The 22,582-nt window shown below is 44.3% G+C and overlaps 1 protein-coding gene across 9 annotated transcripts in view; it reads right to left on the reverse strand.

Annotated features, from left to right (window-relative positions):
* The window catches only part of RUNX1T1 (RUNX1 partner transcriptional co-repressor 1), a 267,591-nt gene that overhangs the window by 53,406 nt on the left and 191,603 nt on the right, over positions 1 to 22,582 (reverse strand). For all 9 annotated transcript variants that reach the window (XM_064154681.1, XM_064154677.1, XM_064154676.1 and 6 more), the window contains 3 exons: positions 9,729 to 9,866; positions 3,312 to 3,553; positions 1,507 to 1,596 (listed from right to left, as the gene is read on the reverse strand). In XM_064154681.1, the coding sequence (XP_064010751.1) occupies positions 1,507 to 1,596; positions 3,312 to 3,553; positions 9,729 to 9,843 (447 nt within the window). In that variant the 5' untranslated portion in view covers positions 9,844 to 9,866. The remainder of the gene's footprint in view (positions 1 to 1,506; positions 1,597 to 3,311; positions 3,554 to 9,728; positions 9,867 to 22,582) is intronic.

Here is a 22,582-nt window from a genome sequence, read left to right on the forward strand (position 1 = left end):
AAGTCAATCAATTCTGAAGTGGTTTTTAAAAGGGAAATGAACTAGGTGCATGAAGATAAACCAGAATGATTTCAACAGGAATATCAAAGCTGATACAGGTACAATTGGAAGTGCATATTCCATTCCCAAAAGAAAGCATCTGGCAAGGTACCAAGGTAACAGATACACTATCTGCATAGAGCTGATTGACATAACCAGCCAAGAGGAGGAACAATCTGAAAGCAAATCTACTGAGGACACTACTGCTTCAGGACAACAGAAACACAGAGTGGTTTGGGTTGGAAGAGACCTTAAAGATCACCTAGTTCCAAGCACTCTGCCATGGCCAGGGACACCTTCCACTTGACTAGATCACTCAAGGCCTCATCCAGTCTGGTATTGAACATCTCCAGGGAGGGGGTGCCAACAGCCTTCCTAGGAAATTTGTTTCAGTGTCTCACCACCCTCACTGGGAAGTATTTCTTCCTAATCTCCAGTCTCACTCTCCCTTCTTCCTGTCCTACAAGCTCTTACAGAAAGTCCTTTCCCATCTCTCCTGTACTCCCTGTCAGGTACTCAAAGGCTGCTCTACAGCCTCCCTGGAGCCTTTTCTTGAGCCTGAAGCATCCCAACTCTTCCAGCCTGTCCTACCAGAGATGTGCTTCAGCCCTCTGGTTATCTTTGTACATAGCCATGAACACCTACACACAGGCTAACTGAAATCATGCAAAATGTCCACTTACACACTGACAATGAAGTAGAGAGAGAGCAATAAATATCTAATCTCAGAAAACTCATCTCACAACAAAATCAAACAAGAATGCAACATGCTTTGAGAAGACAACACAGGCTGTTCAGAGATCGTGGCAGTTCAGAGGAGGCAGCTACCAACAGATGAAAGGCAGAACAACTTTCTTTGCTTCCCTGATTCTGATTTTGCACATCCTGCATTGCGTTTTATTAAAGGTGTTGTGGATGAGATTTTATCTTTCATTTCTTATGAAAGGTGGATGAGCATAAAGCAGTGGACACACCAGCCCTTTAAATCACCCCATTTGCACCAGTGGCTGGAATCTGAAAGACTGAACAGTCCCTTTCTTGTGTAGCACAGTGTCCCCATCTCATCAGCAGCACTTTAGGAAAGGGCTGCTAGCAGGGATTCCCAATATCCCCTTTCCCTGACTCACACAAAGCTTGCAAACTCTTGCAAGCTTTTTGTAACACATGGCATTATTACAACAAAATCTCAAGTCTTGGCTTGTAAAATCTTCCATGCCTACAAAACGAAAATACAAAGCAAACAACAATGGTTATAGAATTAGAGAACCAACAGTTCCTGTGAGTAGCCAGAAAGGGTCCCCAAAGCATACACTCAAATGCAGTGCCATGCACTAAGCTATGGAAAGAAGCCCTTAAATGTTATTTATTTTCCTGACTCTCTTAAAAAGAAAAAAACCATAACATACATCTGTGACCTAGCAACAATATGGTTTGAAACACTTTCCAGATCACTGAACTGTGCAATACCTTTAAAAATGGGATGACAAAAGGTCGCAGTGGGAAGTTAGTAGCTTCTTGCAGTTTGGAATGAAATTCTTCAATTGTCAAAGTAGAATTCTGTTGAGGGAAAAAAAAAAAATCTGTCTTGGTGACAAAATAATGAAAACACTTAGCAAGAGAAACAGTAACCAAAGCACCCTTGAAATGGCTTAATAACTTGTTCCTGATATTGATAAGAGGATAAAGAAAAGCGTGCCTTATATTAAACTGTTACCTTATTAAAACACTCACAGTAAACCACCAGCATCTCAGACATTCAGTGCCTGTTGCTTAGAGCACAGTTTAATCTTTAAGGTGCTAGGCATGGAAATGCTTTCACATTTCAAACATCAATGAAAGCTGCTTTTTCTCCATATGTTTTTTGAAAAACATTTTCCATTGGAGTCTCAAAATGTTGTTCCCAGTGCAGAGGTGATAATTAACACACACACAGAGAAGTCATGCTTTTAAAAAGCACATTCCTCATTGTTTGAGGAGGGAAAGTGTACTTTATCTCTTGTACTCATAAAGAGGATTGTTTATTCTGTTCTAGGCTGTGCAGTAGCTGAGAGCATAATCATGAAGGCCACATACTGCACAAGGCTGACCAATAACACACTACGTGGATATTCCCCAGGAGAAGATTCTAATTTGCTCCTCAGAGCTCAGATGAAGCTTGACATCCCCTGCAATTAACAGTGGGCAAGCACTTTTGTCCTGACAATCACGGGCAGGTAGAAGCTCCCAGAGCTCTCTTTAGTTTCTTTATTAGTTGCCCTTTCCACAGAGAACCATGGGGCAGGGAAAAGCATCGTTCAACAGGAAGTGTGGATGTGGAAGTAAATGGAGAATGGGCTTCACTAAAGTTAGACTGCCTACACTGAACTCTGTTTTAACAGAGTCTCAAGTGAAGGAGGACCCACTGCTGTTAGGTAGGGTTTTGAGAAGCTGTAAGTGAAGGACACCTGAGACCTACCACTAAACACTGTTGGCACTCTTCGCTTCCAATGAAACCAACAGCAACTGCAGCTGCTCAGAGCAGATGTAACTTAGAGCAGTGCAACAGCATTTTCCCTGCTACATCTAATTACTGCTGAAGGAGATACATGGGTGACAACAACGTCTGGCTGAGAAAGGATTTTACCGGTAACAAAAAGAATCCCAGGCCAGGTACACAACAGTTTGACTGTGAAATAGGTGCCCAACTTGACAGACCTCAGTAAGAACAAGCTGAAATTCTCATTCAGCCATATAATCACATCAACATAAACTCATTTATAAGTCACCTTAAGTAGCAACAATGCACTGTCAGGTCTCTCATTGCCAGGTTAAAGGGATACTGAGCAAAGGCTTTCCACTGTGTAACCACAGCTGAAGCATTCATTCAGCTCATCCTTTTAACCAGCCTTCTGCCACTACCTATGTAGAGCACTCTTCTTTCCCCAGCCAAACAAACTCAGGAAGTCAAACCATGTTTTGCTACATTGTATAATCCAAACATTAGGGGTGCTGCCAGTATAGAATAAAAACTCTTTCACAGCATTACAGCATAATATTATACTGGCAAAAAGAATCGAGGCTGTACCTGGTTAGGAAAAGCTGCCACTCGTGGGAAGCTAGGCAAGTTACTTATGTTAGGTTCGGCAGCAAGAGCCAGCTCTCCATTCTTGCATGTTTGGTATCCTTGAAGTAAGATACATGAGACCCACTCTTTTAAATAATAAACACAAGCATAAAAGAGGGAAAAGGAGAGAAAAAGATCACAGTTATTACAGCATTGGATTTTTGCTTACCACAAGTCCTAGCACAAGGGTACGCACTCTCTCCCCAATCTCTGGTGAAATGTCATTGCCAAACTGTTGTAAGGTTGTAAGAAATCTCTTCAGTTTGCTGAGTTGCCTGGCTCCACAAGCTGGCGGTAACTGCTGGTTAGCCAGAGAAGAGGAAGAGGAAGAGGATGGCCCATTGCTAAAGCCATTAGGAGGAGATGGAGCTCCATTTAACGCTGTTGGCGAATGGCTAGTGCCATTGGTTACTGAAAGAAAAAGAGAGAAGGGAGGATAAAATAGAGAGGAGGGGGAAGAGAGAGAGAGAGAGAGAGAGAGAGAGAGAAGACAGAGGGGAAGATCCATCAGCTTATGTTTTTTGTGCTTGACCTCAAAATTAATTAAGTTGCACAATCAAAGATAATTACGCCTTTTGACAGAGTGACATGCGGCAGTTTCTATTTATTTCCCAGTAGCTGGTACTGAGCGGTGCATAGATTGGAAGTAACAGCAGCTGCCTCTCACACAGCCCCCTCGAAATTCCCCCAGACCTGAAAAGCATCATTTGAATATCACCCTTTTGTCAGAGGATTTTACAAGAGGCAAGGAAAGAGGGAGAGAAAGAGCACGAGCGCATGGATGATTGAAGACCAGGGAAAAAATTGCTCTTTGAGGTAAGGGGGAAAAAAAAAATCTGCAGACATATTTCCTGAAGCCTCAGTTTATCTCTGAATATTTTGACTTGTGATCTGTACACACAACTGACAGCTGTGTTTATAAAACAGGACTTTCACGTTTTAACCTTACGCCACCCAATGAGAAGGTTATTTCTGCCGACGCAGGCTTCCTGGCTGCTAACATATGGAGCACACAAAGCGGTTTGCGCAGGTAGCAAATGCCTGGAGCCTTGCAACTAGGGCACGAAGCTAGAGGTCAGAAGACTTCTCAGCGACCACAAGCAAATGACTTGGCTTTCATGTGCCAAAAACTGAAAATGAAGCATTGTCCTCCTGTTTCAAGCTTGCTGTGAGAATAATCACTTAGTGGCCAAGAGAGCATGCTGGCCTGGATCAGGAGCAGTGTGGCCAGTAGGACGAGGGAGGTTATTCTGCCCCTGTACTCAACACTGGTCAGGCCACACCTTGAGTGCTGTGTCCAGTTCTGGGCTCCTCAGTTCAAGAGAGATGTTGAGATACTGGAACATGTCCAGAGAAGGGCAACAAAGCTGGTGAGGGCCTGGAACACAAACCCTATGAGGAGAGGCTGAGGGAGCTGGGGATGTGCAGCCTGTAGAAGAGGAGGCTCAGGGCAGACCTCATTGCTGTCTACAACTCCCTGAAGGGAGGCTGTAGCCAGGTGGGGTTGGTCTCTTCTGCCAGGCAACCAGCAACAGAACAAGGGGACACAGTCTCAAGTTGTGCCAGGGGAGGTCTAGGCTAGATGCTAGGAGGAAGTTGTTGGCAGAGAGAGTGATTGCCATTGTAATGGGCTGCCCAGGGAGGTGGTGGAGTCACCATCCCTGGAGGTGTTGAAGCAAAGCCTGGATGAGGTACTTAGTGCTGTAGTCTAGTTGACTGGCTAGGGCTGGGTGCTAGGTTGGACTGGATGATCTTGGAGGTCTCTTCCAACCTGGCTGATTCTATGATTCTATTTGAATACCTAGAAGGATATTATCTCTTGGACTGAAATTGTACCATCCAAGTACTTTAAATTTCCTAAACTGGTGGCAATGGGATTCCTGCAGACATGCTGAAGACATCAACAGGCTTTGGCACCGATTTTAGCCTCATTCTTATGCATACTGCAGAAGAGAGCAAAGAATCAAACTGAGGACATTCTTTTTCACCCAGGTGACTTGGAACATCAACAGTCAAGCACACTCTAATGAGGTTGTTTGACTCACCAGAGTGCCAGGGAACGGCAAGAAACAGGACAAGCTCTCTAGAAACATGAACATGCCAATGCACTGCAACTCCAGCAGTCATGTTCAGCTGGCCATTACCCTGGAGAAACTTGCTGATCTCTCTCTCTTTTTAAGTCACTCAGAATCCATCATAAGAAAAAAGATATTTTAAGAAATCAAGACTTTGCCTACAATCAAAAAGGCACAGGAGTAGTCTGAGCTGCTTTCTGTTCAAAGGCTTAATAACAACGAGCTAGCAACTTGAAGAACTATTTATTAATGGCCAGCCTTTCTGAAGCCAGTTGTCACATTCTTCACCTGTCAGCCTTACTTTTGGAGAGTGAGTCCTTTTTGAAGGTGGACACCTATTACTAACCTCTACCACAATACTTTTGAAGGAGATTTTCCCCTTCAGTCTGAATTGCCCTTCTAGAAGTACCAAAGGGAAAACTCTCTGAACAGTTATTTAGTTTCTGCTGGTGTTTTAGCATAGCTTTTTGTTGCCTATTCTGGCTGTGTGGGCTAGGGAGAACAAATGGCAAAAAAGCAGAAAGAAGCTGGCCTCAGCAAGTTTTGCTCCATGTGCAGATCCAAGCCATGCCCTCTGAGCACTGCAGTGGAGTGAGATGTCTGAGTAAATAAACACATCATGATTGCAAGGAACTTGCAGAGCCAAAAGTCATCATACCATGAACTTAACAAGTGATGACTGTGAAGAGTAAGAAATGTCCTGCTCTAGCCTGACACCACTCAACAACTCGTTCACTAGTAAAAGGCTGCTGTGGGCAGAGAGTCCTGAGGCTACGATCAATAAAGCACAGAACAGCAGAGTCATTACGCAGGATAGATATGAGGAGGAGAAAGGCTGGTAAAATATCTCCCACAACAGAATAAATATAGCAATAGGCCCCAAATGTTCCTTCTCTAGAACTTAGTCACTGTCCCTGGAGGTGTTCAAGAAAAGACTGGATGAGGCACTTAGTGCCATGGCCTAGTTGACTGGATAGGGCTGGGTGCTAGGTTGGACTGGATGATCTTGGAGGTCTCTTCCAGCCTGATTGATTCTATGATTCTATTCCATACTAATGATTTTTTCTCTTTCTTTATAATGTCTGAATTTTCTAGCTGGACCATGTAATTCCTAAAGCAAAACCATGTCGTAGAATCAGAGAATGGTTTAGGTTGGAAGGGACCTCAAGGATCATCCATCTCCAACCCCCTGCCATAGGCAGGGACACGTCCCCCTAGAGCAGGTTGCTCAAGGCCTCATCCAACCTGGCCTTACACACCTCCAGGGAGGAAGCATCCGCAATCTCCCTAGGCAACCTGTTCCAGTGTCTCACCACCCTCACTGTAAAGAACTTCCTCCTAACATCAAGTCTAAATTTCCCTTCTGCCAGTTTAAATCCATTACCCCTTGTCCTGTCATTAGTCCCTTGTCAATAGTCCCTCCCCAGCCTTCCTGTCAATTATTAACACAGCAGAAATCAGCACTGAAAATCTCAAACTAATATATGCCAAGTGTTTTTAACAGTCTACACCAAAGAAGACAAGCATACTCTTGACCAGAAAACAAGTAGGATGTTTCTGATCTACAAGCATTCGTGCTGTAGTAATAACAAATGTAACAGACACTCCAAGAGAAGTGACTCTTCACTTTACAAGCTGGAAGCTCTAAGGCCAAACTCTTAAATCTGACATGGGTAAAAAGCAAGATAGACTTTAGACTTTTTACTCTTCATATAAACAACCCCAATATCCACCTGTAGTTCACACACCTTCCCAATGCTGAACATAATCAAACAAGCAAAGACTAAATAGGTTGTGAACACACTGTGGGCTGTAATCCCAGAAATATCCAGGTTGGAAAAGCCCCTCAGGATCACCCAGTCCAACCTATAACCTCACTTGACAAGATCCACCTTAAACCACAGCCCTAAGCACCACATCCAAATGACCATTAAACACATCCAGAGTGGGTGACTCCACCACCTCCCTGGGCAGCTCATTCCAGTGCTGACCACTCACTCTGTGAAGAACTTTTTCCTAATGTCCAATCCAAACCTGCCCAATCTCAGCTTGAGGCCATTCCCCCTTGTTACCTGTGAGAAGAGACCAGCTCCAGCCTCTCCTTCAGGTAGCTGTAGGCAGCAATGAGGTCTCCCCTCAGCTTCCTCCTCCTCAAACTAACCATCCTCATCTCCCTCAGCTGCTCCTCATAAGATTTATTCTCTAGGCCCCTCTCCAGCTTTGTTGCCCTCCTCTGCACTGGCTCAAGCACCTCCATATCTCTCTTGTACTGCAGTGCCCAAAACTGGATACTCAAGTTGTGGCCTCACCAAAGCCAAGTACAAGGGAACAATCACCTCGGGCCTACAAGAAGGCTGCAGAGGGACTCCTTCCAAAGGCCTGCAGTGATAGGACAAGAGGCAACGGTTTGAAATTAGAGAAGGGTAGTTTTAGACTGGACATTAGGAACAAGTTCTGCACTGTGAGGATGGTGAAACTCTGCAACAGGTTGCCCAGGGTGGTGGTTGAGGCCTCATCCCTGGAGATGTTCAAGATAAAGCTTGACAAGGCTCTGGGCATCCTGATCTAATGAAGGATGTCCCTGCTCAGTGCAGAGCAATTGGACTAGATGACCTTTGGTGGTCCCTTCCAATCCAAACCATTCTCTGCACAGTGATTGGCATTGGAATGGGCTGCCCAGGGAGGTGGTGGAGTTGCCGTCCCTGGAGGTGTTCAAGCAAAGCCTGGATGAGGCACTTAGTGCCATGGTCTGGTTGACTGGATAGGGCTGGGTGCTAGGTTGGACTGGATGAGCTTGGAGGTCTCTTCCAACCTGGCTGATTCTATGATTCTATTCCTTTTATGATTGCCAAAGATAACCCTGAATGGTGCAAAGTACTTCACACTGGAAAGCCTCATCTTGTAAGAGCTCTCTCCTGCAAAAAAACTAGAAATAATTTCACTTTAGACCAGAGCAGCTCCTAGAATGTTCAGGTGCTGGACTTAAGCAAAGCAGACACACCTTCACAGGATCAGGGTCACTGGGTTAAATCTGAGTTTATGTGAATAGCTGGCACAAACTCTCCTGACTGTTTAAGTTGGATGTAAATTGTCAGGACAGGGTTCCCTGGGCTAAGCAGCACCAAGGCCTCCAGCTGGCCTTCTGTAGAGAGGTGAATTTTAAACAAGGCATTTAACACAGAAAGGGACTAAACAGACACGGGCAAGACAAACAGAAGATGCTGCCTTCATTCTGTTTAGGCATATGTATTCTACTGTTCTAAAAATGTTTTATTTAAAATGTGAAATGTAAACACATTCTCATGTTTATACTATTACAAGGCAAGTCTAAAAGAGACCCAAAATTTTTTTGCAGCTTAATCTTGGTAAGAGAAATGTGGCTCATTTCACGGCTGTGAAAAGAATAGCCCAGACAACGTGCCAGATCCAAATCTCAGTTACACTGATATGAATGCAGAGTAACTCCATCAAGATCAAGCAGAATTTCCTGTGTTTTTATATTGATAAACTGAGACAGGGGTGCAGCCCCAGGTGATTTACAGAAGTGGTCACAGAGTAGAAATTTCTAGATATGGTGACCTTCTTGTGGCCTTTCAGGATCTGAAGGAGACCTATAAAAAAGCTGGGGAGGGACTTTTTAGGATATCAGGGAGTGCCAGGACTAAGGGGAATAGAGCAAAGCTGGAGATGGGTAGGTTCAGACTGGAGGTGAGGAGGAAGTTGTTGAGCATGAAAGTGGTGAGAGCCTGGAATGGGTTGCCCAGGGAGGTGGTTGAGGCCTCATCCCTGGAGGTGTTTAAGGCCAGGCTGGATGAGGCTGTGGGCACCCTGATCTAGGGTAGGGTATCCCTGGGCATGGCAGGGGGGTTGGACTAGATGATCCTTGTGGTCCCTTCCAACCTTGACTGATTCTTTGATTCTTTGACATCCTTACAGATGAGATGGATTGGTCAGTGGCAGGTCTACAAGCCATAAAGTAAAATTAGTGGTGAACACTTTGCTATGAACAGGTCACAATAAAAAGACCCTTGGGTTTTGGTTGACATTAGTACTAACCAGGCATTATATAGAACTTAAGTCAGAATTGCTCAGACATAAGTGGGATGAAGACGAGTATTTTCTTTATTAATTACCCCTTTAAAAACAAGCAAAAATCCTGGAGCTTCTATACAGAAAAGGAACTGGATCCTTTAAGCAACAGAATGGCATGAAAGAGAAGAAGGTTTTCCTTACTTCTCACCAAAGGACTGATCTGAGCATTAAGTACCTGAAAAAACAGTGCTTGCTGTTCTCTGACACCGCATCCAAGTGGTCAATGAAGGAACAGCACAACTCTGAGCTGAATGTCTCAATACCTTGAAGATGGTATGATCTCAGCTTTGCTTAGTTACTGCGGTACAACCAAATGCTGGTCCCACCATGTCATGCAGGTTTCCCTTCACGTATTCGGATTTCTTGCATACAGAATAGAAATAATAGGGAAGAAAAGGAAGAAAATAAAGTCTAATTACACGTTGTGGGTGTGAATGAACTGGTTCTTGGAGCTCCTTGGGTAGTGGGAGGAGGTGGCATGGTTGGAGGCGTCAGCCTGGATTGTGTCTTCACATCCACAGGTGAGTCTGGCATTGTGGAATGCTTCTCAGTGCGATCTGCAACACACACCACAGGAACACACCGGTTTATTTCTCCAAGCACACCCCCTCTGATAAAAACTTACAAGCTAATGCAAAAGGTGAGCCATTTCAGCATCTGCTGCCAAAGATTACTCCAGTGAGCTCTTCCCAAATTACATCACCTGAACCTTACTTAAGGAGGTGTAATACAGATGGTAAGAGCTCATTTGTAGCGGCGCTGCATTATCTGTTGTTTTTATCTCCAGTGTATGCAGATGCTACCTTCTGAGCACTCCTGCAGCTGCAATAGTGCCATTTTCCTTCAAGACTCTCATGTTAGCCAGGAGTTAAAAACAGACAAAGAGACAGGAGCTACAATATGAGGCTCCTTAGCATAGGTGAGATATTGGGCAAGATACTCGTTGAAGACAGTTCTATTCATGTCTGCTCTTTGTAACATCTGCTGCCCTTTCCATTGCTTCTCTTTGTAAGCATGGAGAGATACTTATGTTAAATACCACGTGCCTCCTGGATCATTTCACCACCCTGCCCCTGGATGTTCTTATATTCATCAGAAAAATAAACACAGCCTGGTACATCAACTGTCACACACACATACACACACATCATTGTCTTTTTAAAGTTTGTACAGTCACACATTGAGACCAACTTCAGCGTTCAAAACCTGCAAGATTAAGTAGAAACACATCTCCCCAAGAAAACCAACCAAACAAAAGGCAAAAACAGGCAGAAAAACTAAGAGCTGTATTACAGCTCTTAGTAAGGCTTGAGGTGATGAGAAAGCTCTTCACTGAGAGAGTCATTGGACACTGGAATGGGCTGCCCGGGGAGGTGGTGGAGTCACCGTCCCTGGAGCTGTTCAAGGCAGGATTGGACATGGCACTTGGTGCCATGGTCTGGCCTTGAGCTCTGTGGTAAAGGGTTGGACTTGATGATCTGTGAGGTCTCTTCCAACCTTGGTGATACTGTGATACTGTAACCAGAGAGCTAAAGACACAAGAGAGTTGATAGTTTTAGAAGTATCTTCTTTTTACAGTATCTTTTTGGAGCTCTCTATGTTAAAATTTTAGAAAACCCATCTAAACCCTTATGTTTATCAAAAATGGGCAAAACCATAACAGCATTCATTAATTGAAAGTGAAATTTAGGCTTCCTTACTCATGCCAGCAATTTAGAAAGCCATCTTGAGTAAAGATGTGTAAGATCAACTTTAGCTTTTAATAGGGCATAAGTTATAAATTTTTTCCATCCCTTCTTTGGGGGGTTGGGGGTATTTATTTTATATAACTGTTCTACACAAGCCTTCCTGAGCTCCACTAAACTATCTTGCAAAGCAAGTGTCACTGCTAATGGGTGACAGCCTGTGGTTGGAATTCATGACACTAGCAAAGTCCATCATGTTCTTCTAAGTTCTGTCGCTCTGCTTTGTGACATACTTCTGTTGTTCTTACTAACAACATACAAGCTTCAACCAGAAAGTGCAATCTGCCCTGAGAAACACTAAGAGAAATTGAACACAATGCACACATTTAACAAAGGATATGTTTAAAAGAGGCTCAAAACACTTAATTTTATCAGAGCTGAAACAAAACAAACAAAAAACCCCGACCCATCAAAAATAAACACCACACTATAGATACCAATCTTTAGCTGCCTGAAGACACAGAGACACAGTGCATCAGATACTGCAATTATAGAAGCCATCTTCACCCTTTATAGAATTGCCTACAGATGATGCTTCAGTTCTCAGGGAAAGAGAGTCATTTTGTGGAGCATTTAAAGACAAGCTTTGTGAATATGAGCAGTGAAACATCCCTAGAACAGGATGAGAATACAGATACAAGATCACAGGGTCTGTAGCGTTGACCCAAGGTTAGTAAATCTCAGCTGTGTGGGGAACAGCATCCAAAATGATTAGCTTAAATATTAGGGCTGCTAGACAGGTAGGTGAGGTTTGATTTGCAAACCAAGCAGCAGCAAATTACTACATGCTAGAAAACAAAAGCAATTTTTAAACACATTATATACAAATATCCTTTCCACATCACTATACTAAACCAGCTCAATCTATACCTTCCACAAGTCATTCGTATAAAATACTATGGAAACTCATCTTGAAATGTTAATTGCTTCCTTAATAGTTGAATTCATCTTGCACTCACCTCAACCAACCTCAGCAACAAGGGAATAAATAGCTTTCAGCTCATGTTGCAACAGAGGGAAAGAGGCACAGCAGTGAGCCCAAGCCCTCCTAAATAAAGGCAAATATTTCTGCCATGCCAAGAAAGGAGAGAGAAAGGGAGGCTTGCCAGAGCTGGTGGGGAGATAACAGTGGGAACTGCTGGTCCATCTGGTTTTCATTCTGCTAACACTCACATTGAACTGTTAAGGAAGGCAGTCCAGGTACACAGATTTGAAGCATGTGGGAGCGCAGACACAGGCACAGAGGAGATGGAGGTGGGTGGAAGAAAGAGTGAGAGAAATCGAACTCCTCTCGCAGTCTGCTGCTCACAGCGAGCAGGCACAGCCTGCATCATCCAATTCAGCTGCTGCTAACTGAAAGCCGTCCCGAGCTCCTGCTCCCCTCTTTTCCTGCATTTCCAAGCTCAGGTTTGATCTGAAACATGCTCAGCTTGGAGGGGGAAGGCTTTCCCCAAAAGCTGGCAATGTTTTGTTGCTTCAATTGAACGTGGTAGCAAGAAATAGTGTGTTGGTTTTGCCCTCCAACTTCAGATTGCCATTCCACCGCGATCCAACTGGTTTCCACTCCTTCAAACAGTGTCTGCCACCCGGCTTGCAGCCTGTTGAAATTACCCACAGACTCCTGCACTCCTCATCTCAATCTAAGACATTCAGCTTGATTTGCCTAGTTACCTTTCCCTGGATCTCTCTTGGGTAAAAAAAACCCTTCTACAGGCTGCTTCCTATGCTTAACCCCTTTCCCTCCCTTGCACAGCCCTAAATCCCACTCTGCTACTGTATGATCACAGGCAGACAGATTTATCTCTGGTTGTGTGTAAATGCCCTACCTTCTGTGAAGAGATATAAAGCCCCTTTCAAGCAACTAGGGTACAAGATTATTTCATCAGAGTAGAGACTCTTGCAAAAGGGGCTTTTGAAGAAGTACAGTGAAAAAGGCAAAGCTCTTCTACATGTTTACTCCCACAGAAGTGATCAGGAGAAGAGCCTTTCCATCCCATTTTTTCACTCTCTTAGGAGAACTCTAAGGAGTTTTGCTAAAAAGCCTCCTTATGGCTCCAAATGGCTCTAAAAAGGGAGTCATTCTGCTCGTACTGCTGCTGTTTACTTGTTCATTACCTCTACAGCTGGTTCCCTGAGCAAGCTGGGGGCTGCACACACCTGGTCTACAGTGGCTCTGCACCAACTGCTGTCCCACCGCTCACAACCCTGAAGAACCTCAGCACCTCAGTTCTGAAGAGGTAGATGCCTTAGGATTGATGATGGAGCACAAAGCAGAGCCACAAGCACTACCAATTCTTGTGATCTGGACACACGTAGTGTCTGGTACTCAGCCTAAAATTTCTGTTTCTCAAGTTATTTTGTTTATAATTAAAAACAACAAAAAGAAGCCCAATAAACAACACTTTTTACTCTAACTGCTGAAAATCAGCCTGATGATATAAAAACTAAGAGCAAGCTGGCATTTAAATGGTATTCATGAGCCAAGTTTTCCCCTAAACCATGTTATTACATGAGGGCTTTTGTGTAGAGACATTCTTCATATGAACTCTCTGTGGATAGTTTGCTATCCAGTCACGGGTGATGAGGGTTTGGGAGGGGGAAAAAGAACCCCTAAAAAGGAAAAACTCTATTTTTAACATGCCTGTGAAACATTTAATGAATATTTGCCCTAGTTTTATAACACAGGAACCTGGAAAATAAACTTTGCCTAAAATCTGAGAGGACATTACAGATAAAATTGCTTAATTTCTTGAATTAAAAGACATTTCTTATCATAGAATCAACCAGGTTGGAAGAGACCTCCAAGATCAGCCAGTCCAACCTAACACCCAGCCCTATTCAGCCAGCTAGACCATGGCACAGCCCTATCCAGCCAACTAGACCATGGCACTAAGTGCCTCATCCAGTCTTTTCTTGAACACCTCCAGGGATGGTGACTATGCTTTTTGTGTCAACCCAAACTTCTCATTTACAAAGCTACTTCTGATTTTTTTTTTTTCCCCTGTGGAACTCTAACATCTCAGGCAATAATCTGGAATTAGCAGGGACACATCAGAAAGTTTCATACAAGCAGTATCCCACAGCATCACGCATTTCATAGCCCAGGCTGCGTATACAGAGAGTAACTCATTTCAGCTGCGAAGATTTCTTCCACAAAATCCCTCTAAACAGTGACAGACCTAACCCAGTTTGGATCAGATGGGGCTGAAACCAGAGGTCCTCCAAACCAGAGGGAAAAGGCAACATCTGCAACTCATTCTGCGGTGCTTGCTGCAATCAATTCAGGATGGAGATAGATGGTGAAATAATGGTCTAGTCCTAATCCATACACACAGCCCTCCAGTGCAGCAAGAGACTTAGAATAAATTCAGAAAATATGTTTCAAGTATGCAGAGATCTACTGCATTTGCTTTGGATTACATTTTCTATTAAAAATAAATAAATAACAATTAAACCACCACCCCCCCCTCCCCCCTCCCCACCAAGCATTTTGCAATATACATTCTTGAATGTCTTCGACAGCGCGGAGCGAAGAACTGTGATTTTACCACAGAAGTATTTAGCTCCGTTTTGAATTAAACAATGTTGTAAAATCCACTTGGAATTATGCATTATTTCTTCTGTGGATGTCTTGCTTCATGAAACCCTACTGTTCTTGTCAAGTTTTTATGGTAGGAGTTATTTTTGTCATTATATTTAGCTCGTAGGTGAACGCTGATATTTACCGCGAGCACAGCCAGCTTCTGAAGACAAATAGGGGAAGAGACAAAGTAAAGTTTGCAGGAGCGGTGGCAAAAAGAGAGATGTGCATTGATTCAAACTGGTTTCTTTTACCTCCTGTACCCTAAAAGATTGAGTCCATTTTTGAAACAAGGCGGGCTTTCATACCTGGCAACACTTCAGCTCACGGGGGGGCACCCTGCCAAGTCTAACGCGTCAAGGAGAGCTGATGCATGGAACAAAATATGGAATATATAAATACTTTACTGATACCATTTCAATAGCCAATTCAATGTCAAGCATTTCTAGGGGTGGTTGTGTTTTCAATTTCCTTTTTTAAAGGGGGGGGGGGGGGGAAAGGTTTAAGAAAAAAAAAAGTATGGTATAATACGCTGTGGCGTTTATTTTACTCTTAGTTAGTGCAAACAGTTCCAGATGTATATTCAGGCATGAAAGATTCCTAAAAGACACTCTACATGGATGGTACAGTACTCACTGCTTCTGTGCCAACTTGTTGAAACCAAAAATAAAAGCTGCCAAATGAAAAGAGCCCATTGTCTTTCTTTCCTTCAAATTCCCAGAAAGAACAAGCTCTGCATAGAACAGAATCATAGAATCATAGAATCAACCAGGTTGGAAGAGACCTCCGAGATCAGTCAATCCAACCTAGCACCCAGCCCTGGCCAATCAACTAGACCATGGCACTAAGTGCCTCAGACAGGCTTTTCTTGAGTTCCTCCAGGGACGGTGAGTCCACCACCTCCCTGGGCAGCCCATTCCAATGCCAATCACTCTCTCTGGCAACAACTTCCTCCTAACATCCAGCCTAGACCTCCTCCAGCACAACTTGAGACTGTGTCCCCTTCTTCTGTTGCTGCTTGCCTGGGAGAAGAGACCAACCCCCACCTGGCTACAACCTCCCTTCAGGGAGTTGTAGACAGCAATGAGGTCTGCCCTGAGCCTCCTCTTCTGCAGGCTGCACACCCTCAGCTCCCTCAGCCTCTCCTCACAGGGTTTGTGCTCCAGGCCCCTCACCAGCTTTGTTGCCCTTCTCTGGACACCTTCCAGCACCTCAACACCTCTCTTGAATTGAGAGGCCCAGAACTGGACATAGCACTCAAAGCGTGGCCTGAGCAGTGCTGAGTACAGAGGAAGAATAACCTCCCTTGTCCTACTGGCCACACTGTTCCTGATGCAGGCCAGGATGCCATTGGCTCTCTTGGCCCCCTGGGCACACTGCTGGCTCATCTTCACCTACTATCTACCAGTACCCCCAGGTCCCTTTCTTCCTGGCTGCTCTCCAAGCCACTCAGTCCCCATCCTGTAGCTCTGCTTGGGGTTGTTGTGGCCAAAGTGCAGAACCCTGCACTTGGCCTTGTTCAATCTCATCCCATGGGCCTCTGCCCACCCATCCAGCCTGTCTAGGTCTCTCTGCCGGGCTCTCCTACCTTCCAACAGATCAACACCTGCATGTGACAAACAGGATTAGGACCTGCCCTGGCCACCCAAAATATGTAGATTGAGACCTAAATCTGTGAGAATTAACATTGATGATGGTTACCTAGGCAGCATTGGACTAATTTTAGTTGAGAAGAGCAGAATGGGATTTGCAGGCAGGTAACTACAGGTAGTTCATCATTACTGTGACTCACTGAGAGACAGAAATCCAGAAGTTCACCTAAGAGGATCAATCACTTAGCTCTTCATTCATTCTTCCATCACAGGACAGTCAGGAAAGAACTCTCCTTCCTTTATATCTGTCCAAGCCATGAAGCACCACCATCACAAGGCAGTACTTTTGGAGAACCACAGCTCCTGACTCCCAGACCTGCCATTGTGCAGAGGATGACAATCACAGAATCACAGAATGGTCTGAGTTGAAAGGGGCCTCCATAACTCAGCTAGTCTAACCCCTTCTGCAGTCAGCAGGGGCATCCTCAACTAGATTACACCACCCAGAGCCTTGTCAAGCCTCACCCTGAATATCTCCAGGGACAGGACCTCAACCACCTCCCTGAGCAGGGTTCCAGCAGCCTCATGGTAAATATTTCAAAGTATCCTCTTTGGTTGAAAAGGATTCACTTGAAATGGCACAATATAAACCAGATACAGCTGGTAAATCCTCCCCACCACGTGCACCCCTAGGGAAACCTGGAAGTCCTCTGCTGCAGCTTTATAATGTGATGTTTGGATGACACCACTACAGACCCTCTACCAGCCAAATGTTCCCTGGTCTAGTCCAGTCTTCACTGCCACTTAACTCTTGGCCCTTTTGGCTTTTTCTTGATGAATAAACAAGGACCTAAACACAATGGATCTTTTTGTGTTATAAACAACTGATCTCAAACAGGCATAATAAAGCCCTAACTATCTGTCAGCACCAGATGCAATCATGCCATTGGTCCAAAAAGAAAACATCACCTGGTGTCTAATTCTCCAATAGAGAACTTTTACTCCCTAGACTCCCTAGGTGATCTGCAGAAAGGCAGTATCAGAAAGCAGCTCAGACACTCAAACTCCATCATTTGCCATAAAAGGTTCCTCCTAAAAGCTTTATCCAACAGGAATAAGGAGTGTGTCATACGACTGACAGACAGTAAAGTTTTCAAGACAACATTTTGTAGCCCCTTTAGCATGTCAGGTATGAAGCTCACAGACTGAAGATGGCCCTTTTCCAAGAGCAACTTCACAGCTGTGCTGCAGTCTTATCTTGGCTCTCCTCTGCTTAAAGCTGGACATCTCATATCATCAGCTATTCCTCAGAAGAAATGAAAACACTCTGAGTTTACTCATTTCTTCTCATTTAATGGGCAGACGTTCTGCATTCTGGGAGTTCACTAAAGTGACCTCAGGCTAAGTCATCAAAGCTCTGCTCAGATGTGCTAATAATCTGAGAACAATGCAATGGCCACTCTGTCTCCCAAAAGCTGGAAGGGATTTTTGTGCCTTCTGGAGTCGGTAGGAAGAGCTTGTGGTTGATGTAAAGCAGGTGAATGACAGACAATACTTAGCATCACGCCCTTCATCCCTAATGGTACTTTGACTGGTCCTCCCACCTTGACAACGAACCAAAACCACAGAAGCACTCTTCATTTCAGTTCTCCAGAGTGAGAGGTTCTGTCTGGAGAAAAAAAAATGTGTCCCAAGCTCATGGATTTAGCAGCTGAAGGCAAGAGAATCATAGAATCAACCAGGTTGGAAGATATCTCCAAGATCATCCAGTCCAACCTAGCACCCAGCCCTAGCCAGTCAACTAGACCATGGCACTAAGTGCCTCCACCACCTCCCTGGGCAGCCCATTCCAATGCCAATCACTCTCTCTGTGAAGAACTTCCTCCTAGCATCCAGCCTACCCCAGCACAACTTGAGAGTGTGTTCCTTTGTTCTATTGCTGATTGCCTGAGAGAAGAGAGTTCCACATATTATAAAATAAGCAATGCAAAGCAAGTTTAGTTTTTCAGAATGAAGACAAAAAAATGTTATGGCTTGGCTTTGCTTGGACATACTGTTTTCTCCTGACATAAACAAATTTATCTTACCATACAATGAGGGAGAGGGAAAAAAAAAACAACAGAAAAATCATCTTTTTTTCTCCCTCTCATGTAACAATTGGACATGTTTTGACAGCTTCAGAACTTACCATAAATTCCCTTTCAGTATTTAATAATTAAAAACTGACTCCTGTCAGAATTAGAACTGCACCTTTTTCTTTTTTTAAACACCACTGTTCTTCCTTCCCCTTCCTGGTTTTGCAAGTTTTTACCACATATAAAAATTACTTGACTATACAAAGGAAAAGAGGGAAGAAGAATACCTTCTAAATTTAGGTCTACTACCACCATATTGGCTTATGAAACATTTCAGCAAGAAAAGAAAAGCAAAGACAGACCCAAATTGTGGCAGCTGCCCTATGTTTCCATAAGCCCTCAGAAAATTAGAGTCTGCAAGTTCCCTCGTCGTGGCTGAAGACCAGTTGGCTTTCACAAGGTGAAAACAACATGCATTTATTCTAAATATCCCACCAAGCATCATGAAAATGCCTCCATGTGTACGTGACTAATGCTGTTCGTAAGCAAACAGCCTCACAACCATGATCAAAGTATTATTTTCCTGTTTACATTGCTTCCAGCATCTTTTTGGGTTTGTTTTGTTGACAAGCTACTAAACTAAGAACCATGTGTTCTGAGTGGATGTCTTTCACATCTCAGGAACTGTTACTGCTACTCCAAAATCAGCTCACTGAACATTGAGGCTCAAGTGATGAAGAAGTGTCCAAACATTTCAGCACAAAGAACTGAACAACAATCACAGCAACTGCTGGCCATATCTACTCCCTGGCCTCCCCTCCAAGCTACAGCTGTGACAACCTCTCCACATTACCAATGGCTCCCTCCACTTCTCCTGCCTTTACAGAGGAAAAGATCTGTTCTCAGAGGCTCAGGGCAGACCTCATTGCTCTCTGCAGCTGCCTGAAGGGAGGTTCTAGCCAGGTGGGGTTGGGTTCTGCTCCCAGGCACCCAGGGACAGAACAAGAGGGTACAGCCTCAAGCTGTGCCAGGGCAGGTTCAGGCTGGGCATTAGGAGGAAGTTCTTCACAGAGAGTGACTGGCATTGGAATGGGCTGCCTGGGGAAGTGGTGGAGTTGCCATTCCTGGAGGTGTTTAAAAGGAGACTGCATGAGGCACTTGGTGCCAGGGGTTAGTTACTCAGAAGGGTTAGGTGATAGGCTGGACTCGATGATCCTAGAGGTCTTTTCCAACCTACTTGATTCTGTGATTCTGTGATTCAGATGCAGCTTCCCAAAGGCTCCCTGACCAGCAATTTGTTTCCTTTTTTTTATCATCTTCCCTGGAAGACCTATCCTTGTCAGGACTGTATGTCATTTGGCAAACTACACATAAAGTTTGACTAATATGTAAAGAAACTGAAATGCCATCAGCATTGAATGGGTACTACTCAATCATGCAGAGTACACATCCCTCCCACTATCAGTAAAAACCTTTTCACAGAATCATGCAATGTTAGGGGTTGGAAGTGACCTTGAAAGTTCATCTAGCCCAACCTCTCTGCTAGAGCAGGACCACCTAAATCAAGTCACACAGGAACACATCCAGGTGGGCTTTGAAAGTCTCCAGAGAAGGAGACTCCACAACCTCTCTGAGCAGCCTACTCTAGGGATCTGTCACCCTCACAGTTAAAAAGTTTTTCCCTCTGTTTACATGGAACTTCCTCTGCTCCAGCTTGCACTTATTGCCCCTTGTCCTGGCATTAGACCTCACTGAAGAGTCTGGCTCCTGGCTCTGTCCTTCCAATGCTGCCCTTCACATATTTATATGAGGTCACCCTCACTCTCCTCTTTTCCAAGATGAAGAGACCCATATCCCACAGCCTTTCCTCATATGGGAGACATTCCACTCCCAACACCAATCAAAATTTTCAAGCTTGCTTTCCAGGAGACTGTTTATGATTTTAATCCAAAGTCTCTGCAGTCCTAAATTAACAGTAAACACTTTGTTACACCTAAAAGTCTGAAGCAAAACAACTATGAACTCCTCTATTTTTAATGTGCTTACACAAAGTGTAAAGCATCCCTGTACCCATTATAGAGAAGTCCTAATAAAGTGCTGATGCCAGTATTCCATTAGGTTTATCTAGAACTAAAGTCTCCAATACAGACAGATAAAATAATCTAAAATAACTTATTTAGATTCAGGGCAACTTCAGCTATTAAATTACTCTGCCAGCAAAGAAGTTATTATGGCTGTATGTTTAAAAGGCGTCGCTTGTATTTATAAAGCACATCAGAAGTCTTTCAGGCTCAAAAAGAATCAATCATGGGTGTAGGAGGTGATATTTTCCATGGTTATACATCTGAAAGGATGACATAGGGACTAACAAGAAGTTAATGGATATATTATCTGATTTTGCTAGCTTTTAAACTGTGGGATTTGTCATGGACAACTCAAGATCCTCCAAGGGGTGGAGTGGGATTGGCCAATCTGGGACAAAACTGCTCCTCAACTTGAGGACTGAGATTGTGCCATTTTACCTATCACAGTATCACACAGTATCACAGTATCATTAGGGTTGGAAGAGACTCACAGATCATCAAGTCCAACCCTTTACCACAGAGCTCAAGGCTAGACCATGGCACCAAGAGCCACGTCCAACCTTGCCTTGAAGTGCCCCAGAGACGGCGACTCCACCACCTCCTCGGGCAACCCATTCCAGTGTCCAATGACTCTCTCAGTAAAGAACTTTCTAAGAAAACAATTCTTTTCAGTGATATTTCAAACTATGAGAAGTTTGATGCAAGGGCCTGGGGAGTAAGACCTCATCCACAAGCCAAAAAACTCTGGTAGCCAAACCCCCTCTGGAGTAAGGAGCAGTCCAGTTTGAGGCAGGCTGTTAATTTCTGCCATTTAACACAGCAAGCTGAATTAGCACCTTAGGCTCTCCATGTAATCAGTGAAAAGAAGTGTTGGAGTCTCAAATTTATTCATTCCTATGGATGATACGAATATTCCTGTATAGATCTGGGTCCTTTGCCTCATGGAAACTGAAGCCATTCAGAGCATTCCAACAGCTTGGCAGGTGAATGTGAGAGCTGATGATCCTCAGCCATCAGGCACACTGATTCCTTGGTTTCTACTCAGCCAGCCAAGACAGGTGTTCATCCACCAACGAAAAATACATCAAAAAGCATATTTCTCCCCAAAACCCCTCACTCAGGTGCTGCCACTGAGACACAGTGCCACTGAAACTAGAGCCTTTTCCCTATCTTCCATTATAGACTGAGAATCTTTAGGTGGTACAATTTGCTACCCTAATCAGTACCTCGGCATTTGTGAAAGCACACACTTTGGAAGACTATCATTTCACATCATCAGATGATGCTGTTAAAGATGTCTTGTGTTTACATGACTGACTGTCTAGACAGAGTGTGAGAAAATACTCATTATGAGTTATACAAGCCAGCTCCTTCTCAATGCTGCATGTCACACCAACTGTCTTTTATTTTGGGCACTGGATCACACCTGACAGCAGCAGTGGGGAGGTGGGAAGGAGAAAGAGTCTCAGAAACTTCAGATGAAATCAAGACTGTTTACAAAAGCTTGTCATGATAGGATGAGGGACAATGGTTTCAAACTAGAGAAAAGCAGATTTAGATTGGATGTCAGGAGCAAGTTCTGTGAGGAGCCTGGAACACAAGCCCTACGAGGAGAGCAAATAGTGTTCTGGCCTGGATCAGGAACAGTGTGGCCAGTAGGACAAGGGAGGTTAGGTCAGGCCACACCTTGTGTCCTGTTCTAGGCTCTTCAATTCAAGAGAGATGTTGAGATACTGGAATGTGTCCAGAGAAGGGTAATAAAGCTGGTGAGAGGCCTGGAGCACAGCCCTGTGAGGAGAGGCTGAGGGAGCTGGGGTTGTTCAGCCTGCAGAAGAAGATGCTCATGGCAGACCTCATTGCTGCCTACAACTACCTGAAGGGAGGCTGTAGCCAGGTGGGGGTTGGTTTCTTCTGCCAGACAACCAGCAACAAAACAAGGGGACAAAGTCTCAAGTGATGCCAGGGAAGGTCTAGACTTGGTATTAGGAAGAAGTTGTTGGCAGAGAGAGTGATTGGCATTGGAATGGGCTGCCCAGGAAGGTGGTGGAGTCACCATGCCTGGAGGTCTTCAAGAAAAGCCTGGATGAGGCACTTAGTGCCGTGGTCTGGTTGACTGGCTAGGGCTGGGTGCTAGGTTGGACTGGATGATCTTGGAGGTCTCTTCCAACCTGGTTGATTCTATGATTTTATGAGGGTG

The sequence above is a fragment of the Pogoniulus pusillus genome, chromosome 14, assembly GCF_015220805.1.
Source record: "Pogoniulus pusillus isolate bPogPus1 chromosome 14, bPogPus1.pri, whole genome shotgun sequence".
Taxonomy (NCBI): domain Eukaryota; kingdom Metazoa; phylum Chordata; class Aves; order Piciformes; family Lybiidae; genus Pogoniulus; species Pogoniulus pusillus.